This window comes from Venturia canescens, chromosome 5 (assembly GCF_019457755.1).
Source record: "Venturia canescens isolate UGA chromosome 5, ASM1945775v1, whole genome shotgun sequence".
Classification (NCBI taxonomy): Eukaryota; Metazoa; Arthropoda; class Insecta; order Hymenoptera; family Ichneumonidae; genus Venturia; species Venturia canescens.
This window is the reverse complement of record NC_057425.1, coordinates 9,141,498-9,156,001: the sequence shown is the minus strand read 5'-3', so window position 1 is coordinate 9,156,001 and position 14,504 is coordinate 9,141,498. Positions and strand designations below refer to the sequence as shown.

Sequence of the window (14,504 nt, the reverse complement as noted above, 5' to 3'; positions counted from 1 at the left end):
TTTAAAATATGCGAGCGTGAGAATACATTCGCAACGATGTGAAAGTCGTGAGGAAAACATTGCGCAGATTAATTGAAGACGAGAAAGAGCCCGAGAGAGCGAGAGGACGCGAGCTCAGAGTCCACTATCCGTCACTACAATGGCCCTGTCTCAGCAGCAGTTTACTTCAAAATAAACAAAAAGGACAATGCGTACAGATACAAAGTACGAGTCTAGACACGTGTGCCTGGGAACTGCGGAGCTCGGCTCAAAAGCGAAGAGCACATCGAGAGAGAGAGAGAAGAAAATCTTTGCTTGCCTGCTGATAACGAACAGCGAATCTGCCTGGCTTCTCGTGAATACAATTCAGCTTCTCTGCGCAATGAATAGAGCTGGAACGGTGAATATAATCGAGACTTTGCCGCGTCCCTAAACGATGATGATGGCAATGGAAAGTCTAGAGGAGAAAGGAAGGGAGGAAAAAGCTTGGAGACTCCAGAAATGACGATGCTGTCGAAACGTGGTCGACAGAATGTCGGAGCCTATTTTAAATTGAGGTTATAAAAGTTGGAATGGCTCAATGGAAAAATTAAGAGGCAATAATTTCAAGGGAGAGCGAGATATTCGAGGCAATTGCACGTGACAGGCGAAGAATAAAATGGATGATCAAATAAATCAATAGCGAAGATGATAAATTTTAATCTCACAAATAATTGTATAATAGAATGACTGTTGGTTCGAGAAAATCACCGGAGAAGAGGCGTAATGTTGAAGGATTGTGTGGAATGAAAGAAAGCGAGAGAGGCCAGGAGTGCGAAATGTACGAGAGAATATAATTGTTGCTCGTTTTCTTTAGTTTTCGTTGCTGTTTCGACGCGTTCGCTCTCCCGAAGCGATAAACGGAGCGAATGAGACGACGAAAAAAACGTAAACACACAGGAGCGATCGAGAAGCAGAGCCCGAACGTCGTGAATCGAGTCGAACTCGCAAATTTGTACTACTACACGTAGTCAGTAAAGTTTGCACTATGTCCAGATCGAATAGTCAAAGCCCAAGGAAAAGAAGGGAAAAAAGAAAGAAAAAATGAGTGTCCCTTGGGAGCAAGAGCGAGACGGACGAAAGCGTTGCCCTGACTACGTTGCGGCAAAATAAAGCGATTCTTGCGGTCGTATGGAATGGACGAAGGTCGCAAAACTCGCCCCTCTTCTCTACTCTGCCTTGTTTTCCGTATGCACGACCATCGTTCCGTTTCCATTATACAATTTCGTACAAAAGTTCTAACCCGACTGTGCTGCTTCGATTGGGTTACTCTCAAAAAAAATAGTTTTTCTTAAAATTTTTACGAGTTTGGTGACAACTGCGGACACGCTTTATCCCCAATTCTTCTACGATCCATATCCACCTTGAGGAATTTCAAATATAATATTCGTTCGATCGGTGAATCGAATTTTCGAAAATTTTCGGTACTCTTCGCTCCAAATCTCAATAATTTTCCTCGATTTTTATCCCTTTTTGACATTTTCCCATCGAACCGGATGAAGAATGGAATAAAATCGATAATTACCGGAAAGTTTGAAATCCAAAAATTTCTGAAGAGCGTCGAAGATTGCAAAAGACATGCTCAAACCTCCCGTTTGAGTCGAAAAAAAGAAAACTGCTAATGGTTCTTGCAGATACTTCGAAAATTTTCTTGGTCAAACCCAAGGAAAATGTTGACCCCGAAATACGAGGAAGTTCCAATCACAATTGCTGCAGTCATCCCCTTCTTAATCGAACAAATTGAGAGCCCTATCGGATTTCATATGCACACACTTTGTCAAATTTCGGTCAATCGGATATCGGATAAAATTTGCTGGAGGAAAAAGGAATACGAAAAGGAGAATAAAAAAATAGGAGGAAAAGGAAGGCTTTTTGCTTGTAGAGAGTATACCAGAGACGAATTTCTGCTATGCACCAGTCCGCGTGTATCGATCTCGTGCGATTGCACCCTCAGGGGTTCTCATGTCCTCGACATTGCCGCTGCTCGTCACGCAAATCCATCGAAATGTCCAAAGAGAGCGAAAGAGAGAGAGAGAGAGAGAGAAAAGGAACATCTCACGTACATTAATTGGATGGATTAACGATTTTTCCTCTCGAAGCGCCTGTCCACTCAATCAGTCAAAGTTTGCCAAGGATTTCGAGGTCAAGGTGTCATTGACCAATGGCGGAAGTGACATCCGCCGGAAGTCGTGATCGAAGCAACTTGCGACGACACCGTTCTCTGTCTCATCGAACTTCGTCATGAAATTTTTTTATCCTACACTTGCAATTCTAATTGAAAATTCCATTGAAACTGAAGCCAGCGACGATCGAGATAAAACATTTTTTTATTTAGTACTCAATTTCGTGAATTTCTCTTCGCCGTCAAAATGGATGAAGAAAAAATTTCTAAAATCCTTTCGATTATAAATTATTGATCGAAAAACTTGATCAGATCCATTGTACCATCGATGATTAAATTCCAAAAATTTCATCACCTTGATACAAATGAAAATCAATTGAGAATTAATCGCTTTTAACTACTCAACGAATGCCTGAAACTAATCGAATTACCAGATTCACTGGAAACCAGTAAAGTTTCTAGGGTTTTTGAGAATCCGGGATTAATTGGGCATCCTAAACTCTATTGGAGTGGCTTCTGGACAAACTTCATTAGAGATTGAAAGCTAGGTAAATGGATCAAGGCAGAGCGATTAATTAAAAGAGTGCATAAATAATTCCTAGCAGCGTCAACACTTTTTTCGTAGGCTTAATCCGAGCGAGACTGATCGATGTCGAACAAAACAAATAGTGGCTAGACAGTCGAAGAGCGTTGGTAGTGCAAATAAAACGTATATATCTGGGAGGCATGTATAAGTTCGTGACCTTGGGACATTTCTCGTAGCGTAGCAAAGTGTCTGATCGATTAGTGCAACTAATTGGAGTGTCATTGGCGCGTTAGCACGCGACGATGATTTATATTCGGATCAGGATTGAAACTGAGAATTGAATTATTATAAAAGACGTTAAGATATTGAACTTCCGGATTCGAGTCGACGACGATTGACAGAATTTGCAAGCTCGTTTGACATCCCGCACTCCTCAATATAACGAGGTCTCGTCCGTAATTTGTGCGCCGGCAAAAATCACTTTGAGGTCGAACCAGGATGTTTCAATCCACACAATTCCAGGGACATTTTTCCTCTCGTGATTCCCAACGAACGAGATTATTTTATCTCGTATCCGCCTGCTCAATTCCGCGGCTATGGATTGTTCTGCCAATTGCAATTGTTTTGAGGTAATTCGGCTCGTTTAAGTGAGTGCAATTGCACGGATGCTCCGAGTCCGAGGTCACTCCGGCGTTCGTTGGTCCGTTCGATCCGACGAGCACGGTTTCTCCTTCCTTCTGTAAGGCACAAGGTCATTCGAAGGTGATTAAAAGGTATGTCAACCCGTGCAATTCCAGAGGAACTGAAGTTTCCGGCTGGCTAATGGAGCAGGCTACTTTGATGTCTCCTGGGAGGATTTAACGGTGAAAAGCTTTCTGTCATTTGCGCTAATTCAAAGTGGAGTATATAAAGGCATGTGTACAATGGTGTACGCGGATCGAGGCGTATGTGGGGCACCGGAAGGTTTCCCCGTCCGTTTTAACCCCGCGATGACACCGATGACACTCGTCGAGGCGGCAGCAGCAGCCTCTCTCGACATCCCCATCCCCGCCGACCCGGCCAGCAGCCCCCGAGTTTAATCCAATTGTCTATGTACGGAGTTTGCTACCCTCGCGCGAGTCACTTCTTCCCTCCTAATGTCCCTCTTTCTCCCCACTTGGGGCTCTTAAAGAATCTTGTTTGCTCCACTTATTGTTGAGGGAACTCGGGCGAAACTGCTCGGATGAATCGTAGGAATCGTAGGAAATCGATGAGAAATTCCTGCTTCGCACAGTATTTTTTTTACTATATGACCTGCTTTCAGGAGCTCGACGCCAATTCCAGCGGAGAATTTTTCCTCTCCAAGGACCCGACGACGTCCATTGACCACTGATCTTAACGGGCACAAACACTTTTCTTTTCCTCCCATTTTTTTCGACGTTCGAATCGATGGGACGGAGATCGATGGCCGCTTTTATTAGGGCAGGCTTCTCAAGGCTTCGCCCCTCGCGATTCACTCCAGTCCGTTGTCTCGATTCGTCATCATCTTTCAACCAGAACTCTCCCCAAAAAACTTTCCATCCTAAAAACAAATCCCGATCAACACTCTCGCCCCAACTAATCCGCTTTTTTCTTCGCACCAGGAGGACATTAGTCGACACGGAAAAGGACTCGTTGGGGACTCCACCTTCACCTTGAACTCAAGGGGCGAAGGGTGCGGGAGAATGGACACTGCGTGGTAGCACAAACCACCATGACACCTGGAGGGTCCTGAGCACCGGAAAAGGATTTTTAATGAAAAAATGAAAGCCAAGCATCCCAACGACGTTCTTTCGGCCGTGATTCGATCGTCGATTCCTCGTGTCCTGACAAATCATCGAAAAACTTAATCGAATTGCTTTCCAACCTGAAATATTAAACTCTGGTATATCAATCACTTCGAATCAGATCGAGTCCGTCAATCACTTTGTCGCACAGCACAATATTTTTCACTGAACGAGGAAACACTCGGTAAATAATATTACCACAGTAAAGCACGTTGAAATATGAGTTGATCGGATTAGCCGAATAAAAATACGATGAGCCGAATCACCGAGGACTGCAAATTTACCCCTGGAAATTTTGGTTTCCCAGTTCAAATGTGTGCAGGGATCAATATTTTGATTGGGAACATTTTTTGGGAAGGATCCAAAGGGTCTCGATCGTCCCGGGTGCAGTAACGCGGTCGCGGGGAAAGAGAGCGGATAAATCGGAGCCTGCACCCACCTTTGTAGGAAAGCTCGCGGAGGAACCCAGCCCGGGTCCGGGTTGATCCCGAGGATCGAACAATCGAATAAACCAAGTTGCGAGAGAAAGTTAACGAGTGAGGGACTACTCACCTTGACGAAATGAAGATTCTCCTTGTCGAGGAGGAACTCCATGGATTTGTGGGGCCTTTGATTGGAATTGTGGTGATCCTGGTGGTGTTGAGAGTTGTTTCTGTTGGCAGAGGTCGGTGAGTGCGGAACCCGAAGTTCGTTCTCGTTGTTCAGGTGGTTATGAACTTCGCGTCCCTGGCGGGCACTGGTGTGATTGAGATTGAGCAGGCTCCGGGTTTTTTTGCCGGGTTGATTGTTGCTCGTTGATGTATGCGAGTTGTTGCGGGGGTGGCTCGTGGCCGACGCCCCGTTGATGGTGTTCAGGTTAACGTGACGAATCGCCGGCTCGGCGGCGTCGAGGTCGGTCTCGAGGAGGCCAACCGGACGCGGCTCCTGGGCGGCCTGCATCGCACGGGCCTTCGCCATCTCGATCGCTGCCGGGCTACCCAGATCAGTTGCCGCGCGCCGGCGCGCATTACCGACAACCCCTCCTCCGCCGCTAACGCATCGCGGTGTTCCCGTCATTGTCGCGCCGGTGCTTCGCGCAACAACGCTGCTGCTGCTGCTGCCACCCCCGCTGCTTGCCCCGGACTGCTGATGACTCGGTGGCAAAGGTGGTTTACTGGATACTAGCGGCCTCCCGTTCGGACTGTTGAGCCAAAATGTCAATTTCTGTTATACCTTCGCTAACGTCAAGCCTCGCCGGGGACCTTGTATCGTTTCATCAATTTTTCGGTCGGTAACTGAGATTTTGGTTGGACTTTGAGACTGCGCGCGCGCATCGCGCTCCAGCTAATTGTCAAAAGGACCTTTCGCAATTCGCATTCCGACGAGGCGCGAGTTGACTTTTTCTCCGAATGGCGCTTCATGAAAATCTGAGAAAGGCGCAAACCGACTTTCATCATTTTTTTTGTCCCCATCTTTTTACAAGCTTCTTCCTCCCTCGTGAAAAGACCTTTCGGAGAAAAACGAATGCAGCTCGCACCTCGGAAGGCAGAACGGAAAATTTGAATCGAGTATTCGGACCCTCGCTCGACGAGGTCTCACAAAACTTGGTTGCCAAAATGAGTTGCAACTAAAAAATTCAGATTTTGTTCTCTCGGTAGTTACTTTCCGACCGATTTGACATTTCCTCTCAACGAGAATGTTCACTCAGCTACTTAGTCCATCAATAAAATTATACTAACTGCGTTTGCGACAAATTACCCTCATTTACCATCGCAGCTTCCGCAACAAACAATAATCGTAACAATTAAGTGTCATGATAAAACAAACGTGGGTAATAAAACAGCAGTAAAACCACACACCAGCACGATTACAGTCAAACGGAATAGCTTAAAAATCGGCTCGCATCCTCGAACCTATTAAAAGACCTGCTACGCTAATGTGCACTTTGCGAATGCACTTGACGGGTTCGAGGCACTCGAAGCTCTCGAGTGATCTCATCCTTTAATTAATATTACTATTTCAATCGACGATTAACGATCGTTAATGTCGAACGAAGCAACGAGTCGAGCGAGAGTCACTTCGATCGTGGCGAGCGCTCAAACACTTTTGTTGCGAAATTTTCTCGGATTTTTAAACCTTTTTAAATGATTTAGTCAAAAAACATGAAAATAAAATCGAACGAGAATTTCCATAAAACGAATGAAATTTTGAGAAAAACCGTTTCGATTGGGAAAAAAAAAAAAAAAAAAAAGTTTGAGCCCGTAAATTCTCAGTTTCGGTACCAAGAAATTTTGCAACTATTTTAGGAACAAAGGTACCGAGAACGTTGCATATTTTGGTGGCGACTGCGGGGGAGGGGACCGCCTAGAAAAGGAGGAGAAAAGCGATAGCGAGGAAAATGAAAATTTCCGTTCGGTGTAAACAGCAGCAGCTTTGCCCTCTCTATCGTTCGCAAACTCAGGAGACCTCCCACGATTAACAATTTAACAACTCTCTCCGCAGCCCCCAGTTTACATTCAAAGACCTTTCTCTTTCGCTCGTGTACACATAGTACTTGTTGTAACTGCGCGCTCGGAGAACCGGAGTCGTAAAGAGGATTACGATGAAAGACATACTGGCTCGATTCCCCTTTCTTCACCGTCGGTGAATCATTTTCGCTCGCAACAATGAGCCCAGGCTCTGGAGACTCTCGAGAGTTAACAACATTCGGGGGTCAGTGCTTCAATCTCGAACTCTGGGACATTGAGAAAGACTGGCGGATAATAATTTTCTGCACTTCGAATTAATCCTAATGATTTTCTTCAATTCTGTTAAGGAGCTACAAATAAACGTTCCATGTGCAAACACATTTGCTAAAAAAATCACGATTTACTTTCGTCGATGAGGATATGAAAGAACTACGAATTCGAGGGCCAATTGTAATTTTCCAACAGTTTTCGAAGAGGGCTTCTGAGCAGTGCAAATGAGCTTAAAAACCGTGTCATCTCGGCGCATGAATCATTCCCACGCGTGAGTTATTCGTGCACGTTGATTTTCGATCGATCCCACGATCCCCGAGGTACTAAAGCGATCGATAAGTCGTGTGGAGCGACTAGCGCGGTCGTCATCGATCGAGCCGAACAAACGACAGCGACGAGAACGTTTTTTTTTTGCTTTTTATTCCCCACCGAATCTCTATCGTCGAACACACTCCCGAGATGCTCGTGCACGTGTTTTAACGCGGCTTTGTAATACGTGAATCGACATTCGTATACATAAACACAGAGAGGGAGAGAGACGAAGAGGGCAGCGACTGCGAGCGATCCTCGTGGCAAAGGTCGCGGCCCGAGTAAGCGCCTCTCGACGTCTCTTCTTTTTCCCTGCCATTCGTCTCTCTCCCTCGCCCGCTTTATCGCTTCATCTTTCGCCTCTTTCTCTCTCGAGCCTCAAACTCGACTAACGTTATATTCCTCAGTCGGAAGGATGATTCATGGGCGCTCGTCGCGCCCCACTCGTTATTTGTGCTGTTCTATTCGCTCTACATGCACAAACCAAAACATAAAAACACTTCGCCCCGGTCCTGTGCAGAGGCACAAACTCTTCTTTCCCTTTCTTTTTATTTATCTCCAAAGACAGTCGACGAATCGTATACTAAACTCGTGAGACCTCGTGTTTACGTTGCTCGAGAGACTGCTAAAAGTGACTCGATCGGTGTGTGCACCGGGCCTCTCTCGTATTTACAGATCTCGTTAGCGGGAGAAAGAGGCAAAGAGAAACCGTCGAGGACACATGCGGACGAGAGAGATAAGAGAAACGCCTCCGGCCACGTAATCCACCGTTAAGCAGGATGAGAGCCCCGATAAAGATAACCAGAATCAAAGAAATATCGATAATAGTCTCGGTTATTTATTATGCAGCTTCCTTCGTGCAGGGAAGTGTTAAATAGGCGCGTGCGTTTGTGTGCGCCGGATTCGAGTAAGGTGCGAGCGAATCGGGCTCTTCCGTGTTCAACTACTCGTGTCAGCGTGTGCGCAAACTTTTTTAATGTAACTTTGTTAAAGACACGCGTTTATGAACGTCAAAGAGTTTGAATTGAAGAAATATCGATGTTGGCTAATCCACGTTATTTATAATCGTACGAGGAATTTTATTCAACCAGTAAGACGAGGATACCGACCTTATCTGCTGGATTTAACAGCGAATTAAAAATACCAATAACGTGATAATTTATCGGGACTCGGGCTCCTTCGAGTAATATCGACAGTGGATTATAATCTGCTTTATTTACGATTATTATTCCCAGCATGCCCCGTTCCCCGTTGCTTCGGCCATGTTGAATTGTCCGAGTCACACGTTACTGGTTTTTATAAAAATTTGCTTCTAAGCCACTTTTTTGGGCTCATTAGATCCGGTGGCTTTGCGGTTAATTGTCGACAATTAGAATGCAATCGAGTCAAACGACTGATTCATTCTCGTGCTGGTATTCGGACAGTGGAGTTCGATTCGCAGCGATATAATTTATTTCATTCGGCTTACGGGATCGGATATAATGAATTCTAAATTCTTTATTTTCATATTCAATTTCAAACGAATTAGAATATTTTTTTTAACGAACAAAACTGTCTCTTGATATTTTATTTTCACTTACTTTCAATTATTTCTCAAGAAAGAAAAACTTGCTCTTTTTGTCATTGCTTTTTTTACAACGCGAATGCTTTCGGTTGTGACAAATATTGAAATAATATTTCAATGAAAAAGATAAAATTGAGTCTCCAGGCTGCGAAAAATTGGACACTCGACTGGAGACAAAAATTCCTACAAAAACGAGGGAGGCTCGTGAAAAATTCCCGAAACGTCACCCAGCACGAAAAATTAACGAGTCGACGACTCAAGCGGATCCTCAAAATTGATGAGAGCAAGACCAAAGTGGATTTCGACGAAAAAGGCCAAATTTGGACGACCAGCGGGTAGGAATTCCGAGTTTATTGTGATGAAATGAAAAATCCAAGTGGAAAGAGAGGTCGGATGGAAGTGGCGAACAAGCGAGGGAGATTAAAGTGAAATGGACGATTGACTAACGAGCAGCGTGGAACGGTACGAGTGTGGCGCGTAGGCGGTTATAGAACTCGATGCTCGTGTGTGTTCGTATAAATATATAAATATAATTTGTGCATTGACTTTGTATAATGTTCGAGGTTATGTTATTACTGGTACAAGAGCCTCTTTCTCTCTCCCTTGGTCGGCTGCTTATCCGCGAGAGTCGCTCCGCGTATCCGCCATTACGAAAGCGTCGATTACATTGACCTCCTTGTTGTGTTTCTCCGCGACTCGGAAAAGGGAGACGGAGAAAGACGGAGGGAAAGAGAAAAAGGGAAAAACGACAAGAGGCTGCTATTGCACGACGATGCGAGTCTCCTCGTCGATCTCCACACACTTGATGAGAACTTGGCTCGTCTTGCGAGTGACTCTTTTACCGGATAAAAACGCAACTTGGAGTTCAGCAGGTCTATCGAGCATTTTCGTAACTCCGAAAACTCGGATTCCGATTTCCAATTTTGCCAAGTTCCAATTTTTCAATTCAGGGAACTGAGAAAATTTTCGTCAGAATTCACTCGTTTGGATTGTAAATTGTTCAATTGTCAACAAATGCGACCCCGAACTCGAACGCGTGTGCGTAAATTTTCTACTGCTAGCTCCGCTGATCCTCAGTTCCGATAAAACAAAATCGGATATTTTGAAATTCGCAGGTTCTTGAAATTCTTTTTCTTTGGTCCGGAGGCTGAGAAGCACCGAGAATTCGTATTTTCGTTGATGAATGGTCACTGGACACAGTCCGAGGATAATCGGAGAAGAAAACAATTCGAGAAAATAATTGTTTTCGTTGATACTTGAAAAGCAGTTTTCGCAGACTCGTTGTTTTGTAGGGAAGCTAGCGCGCGGAGCGTTTGACTCAAAGTTTAAATGTCAACGAAGCTCGTTAAATTTGCACTTTCATTATTCGTCACGACTCTCCTGAAATTCGTGTGCAGTTTTTCGTTGTCGTTGAAAAATTGAGCCACAAAAATACTTTCGCATCAGGAACAATTTCAGAAAAATAATAATGATCGAAGAAGGTGAGAAAGAATAAAATGGAAAATCCGTTTGACCATAATCGTGAAAATGGAAAAGAAACGAGGAGATTCTTACCTGGCACAGGATGCGCTTCGCTCCAAATCGCTGGATCTCCTGGCTCTGTTTTTATATTCAAAGTCTTGTTCGTCGTGCGATCGTATTTTGTTGGAATCGTCGTCGGGTGCATGCAGGGGAATAATGATATAGTCAGGTTCCTTTCGTCTGGCGGTGTTGGTTAGTAGTTCGTTGGTGTTAGAAGTTTTTCTATTGGAATTGAATGGTTCGACGGAGGTGCTTTCGGAGTTGAATTTCTTGTTGATTTCGGATCGTGGAACTTTGGATCTGCCGCTGAATCTGAGGCGCGAGAATCGTTGCAAAAAGCCGCCGAGGCCACTTTTTTTTCTCTCGTTACCGGGGCTGCCAAGATGTATATTTTTAGATTGTTCGAGTTCACTTTTATTGAGGCCGTTTGGGGGTTGTTCGTTGTTGTTTCTCGGTGGGCCAGAAGCCATGGCGAGCCTCTTGGCCGCGGTCGCGGACATTTCCGCGTTGTTTGTCGTCGTTTTCTTCGTATTTTCGTATTTATCGAACTCTCGATCGTTCTCCTCGTCAGCTAGGGTTGAGAACTGTTGGTTCGCTCTCTTTTCATCAGTCGAATTATTGAAAATCCTTTCGGCGAGATTCTCATCCGGCCGAAGTCGCTCTTTGACTTTACTCTCGTTAGGATCGTCGGAACGCACAGCGTGGCTCGGTGCTGGACGCGGTGGGGATGACGTTGCTGGAGTTACAGCGTGGACACAACTAGCCGCACCGCTGGCACCGCCGGTCTCAACGTACGCACACTCTTTTCTCCTCCTCCTCCTACTCCTTTTCGCTTCCTTCTCCTTCTCCAACTCCAAAACATTCGATGACGACGCCTCCTCCTCCTTCTCCATCGGCGTGCTCTTCTCCTCCTTCTCTCCTTCGAGTACGGAGCTCGGGGGCGATACAGTAGTCTCTCGAGTATGTACTGACCGAATGGATTCGAGGGTGCCCCCCCTCTCTTCGGAGCCCAGGGACTCGGACTTGTTGCACGTGGAGGAAGACGAAGAAGTAGGAGAACCAGAAGATGAGGAAGAACAAGAAGGAGAAGCGGAGCAAGTTGAGGAGGATCGTTGTTTACGGTGGGCGTCAGAGGCGCCGGTTTCACCGTAGTTTCTCTTCTGATCTCGTTCGCTCTCTGTGCCAGGACTTTCAGCGCCTCTTGCCAAATGATTTTTAGTTTCCGGATAAAAATCTCCCAGAAACGTCAAGCCGCGTGGAGCCAAGCTTTCCTCGTTGAAGCTCGTTGAAATCTCGTCGTTTTGCCACCTTTCGCTGCTCTTCCTCCTGCCGAGGTGCCTCGAAACGTCTCCGGGGAAAGCACTAGGTTCTATTATGGATTTTATTTCCAAACAGGGATAATCTACCTCATCGTCTTCCTCGATTTCGGCCTCGACACTGCCCAACGTTCTGCCCATCGCTCTACCACTTTCTCCATAAAGTGAAAATGGATCCGAGTTTTTTTTTATCTGACCAAGCATCGATTCCCCATCGCCGGATTCGTAATTTTTACCGGGTGAATTGACGACGCGATTGTCGTGATAGCGTCCCGAAGCACGTTGCCTCTCGGGTTCAAGGCTTCGCTCGGTTTCCAGGAGCTGATTGCTCATCGTTGAACTTTCGTGACTCGAGCTACCGGGATCTTTGCTCATTTGACGAACAATGTCGGCCACTTTGTCACCGCAGGTTATTCCCGGTCGAGGAACTTCCGGGCGTTCGTCACAGGCGTCCATGCGATGGAAAGGCCTCGAAGAATTTTTCTGCAGCAGCTTCATGTAATCCGTCTGTTGGGCGAGCTCGTAACTCGCGTTATTGAGGACTCGTCGTCGCCCAGAATTAGTCGGTGAACTCGGAGCAGCGGTTTCCGCATCGTCCTCGAGACACGACGACATTCTACCCGTGTGGAGAAAATTATTTTCGTTTACTTCGAACTGCTGTGCGAGCTCGTAGCTCGCGTTGTTTTTAACGCGTCGAGCAGCACGCTGCTGCTGCTGCTGCTGCTGTTTTTCATTCCCAAGCCTCTGGACAGCTTCTAGAGCTAAAATCGCAGTTTCGTTGCCGCTTCCGGTGGCTTCTTCGACTTCTCTCTTGAACTGCCTTATCGCTTCGTCGACAACTGCGTCGATGTCGTTCTCCATGGCCAAAGCCATTTCCAGCACGTTATTTCCTCCGCGATCCTGAGTTTTAACGGTGGATTTTGGTGGCACGGGATCCCGCGTTACACTGGGAGTTTCGTCCTCGAGCACGGTGTCCTCGTCCTCTGGCTCGCTCGAGCTTGCTTCATTCGCGTTCATTTTGGCAGAGCTCTCAGGGTCACTATTGCTCGATCTTTGGCTGGCTTTGCCACGAGCCAGGTCGGGATTGACCTCTGCGATCTCGGGACGTATTTGAGTTCGTACCGATGACGTACGCACCACGCTCACTTTTGTAGTTTTTTCGTCACTCTGACAAGGCGACGAGGAGTCCTCTTTGTCGGACAGACCCTTGGAGGTGCTCTCGCACGAAGATTGCTCGCTCAGCACCGAATCATCCGCCATTTTGTGGCTTTTTATTTGAAAATTTTCAAGAGCGTTATCATCGTTCGTTAACGTGACGTCTTCTTCCTCCTCGTTTTCTTCGTCCCTCTGATCGAGCTCCTCGTTTTTTCCACAGAGATTAAGGTCCACCGGAACACTCGCGACTCTCGTGTAATTCTCGAAGAGATCCGTCGACGAAACGGTACCGAAACTCGCGCCGGAGCTACGTGGACCACGGCCGAATGCGTAACAACGACTGATCGAGTCTTCGACGTCGCTACCCAGACTGGGAGCGCTCAGGCACTTCTCCGCTGTTGCTCCGAGCGTTGTTCTAAATTTAAATCCCAACGACTCGTTACTCCACCCTCGTTCGTTTTGATGCGAATTATGCGAATGATTGTGAGAATGCGAATGATGATGATGATGATGATGTTGGAGAAACGTGACGCTGTCGTTGCTCGACGCCATTTTGTTGCTGATACAACCAGTGCTGACCCCCCCGCGAACTCTTTCTTCTTCCTCCTCCTCCTCTTCTTCGACGCCTGCTATATTTAACCTCGTGCTCTGAAGCATTCTCGAAGACGCCGAATTCACCAAACTGCACAATGGCGATCCCTGCTGTTGCTGCAGCGACTTGAAATCGTAAGCTCTCGACAAACCGATCTCGCGAAGATCCGTCGTGTTTCTGTAATCCAACGACGTCGAATAATTGCCCAAATTCGATTCACCCAGATTCGAAGAGCCAAAATTCCCTCCACGGTTATCGTAAGAATCGTAAATCCTTGAATCCCGATTCACCAGCGTCTCCTCGTCATCCTCTTCCTCGTCGTCCTCGTACTCGTACTCTTCCTCCTCGTAATTCTCGTGCCAAAAATCTCTGTGACACAAATAAACGTCGCAAATTTATATAAATTTTCTTCCGACTTGCACGAGTGATGAGTACATGCTTCAGGTTTAGATGGACGTCGGAGGCTCGCTTATTTATTGCATCGTCTGGCACCTTTTTTTCATTCGTCATTGTCTTATCGCGTTCTTTTTCTTTCTATCTTACAGACATTAAAAACTGAGACTTTTATTCTCGACGATACGAAAGGTGGTGAGCCATTTTTTTCCGAGTCGACGACACGTTTTTTTATATTCAGCTGTTAAGGAAATTTAACAACTCGAAAAACTCCAGAAATTTAGCTCCAGAAATTCAACGCAGTCGACATCTTTGAAGCGAACCAAAAAAAACGTCGATTCAGTCTTGGTTATTAAATTAAAAAACGTTTTCGAATGGAACGTAAAAATTGAAGGAGAGAAAAAAGTGCAGATTTCTCGGGTCGTCCGGAGGGTGAGATTCGAGAAAAGTGTTTTTGGCTTGAAAA

General features: G+C 45.9%; 1 protein-coding gene across 6 annotated transcripts in view; it reads right to left on the bottom strand.

Moving 5' to 3' along the window:
• Positions 1 to 14,504, bottom strand: part of LOC122411429 (uncharacterized) — a 57,390-nt gene that overhangs the window by 28,787 nt on the left and 14,099 nt on the right. For all 6 annotated transcript variants that reach the window (XM_043420188.1, XM_043420192.1, XM_043420189.1 and 3 more), the window contains exons 5-6: positions 10,616 to 14,014; positions 5,024 to 5,651 (exon numbers count right to left, since the gene is read on the bottom strand). In XM_043420188.1, the coding sequence (XP_043276123.1) occupies positions 5,024 to 5,651; positions 10,616 to 14,014 (4,027 nt within the window). The remainder of the gene's footprint in view (positions 1 to 5,023; positions 5,652 to 10,615; positions 14,015 to 14,504) is intronic.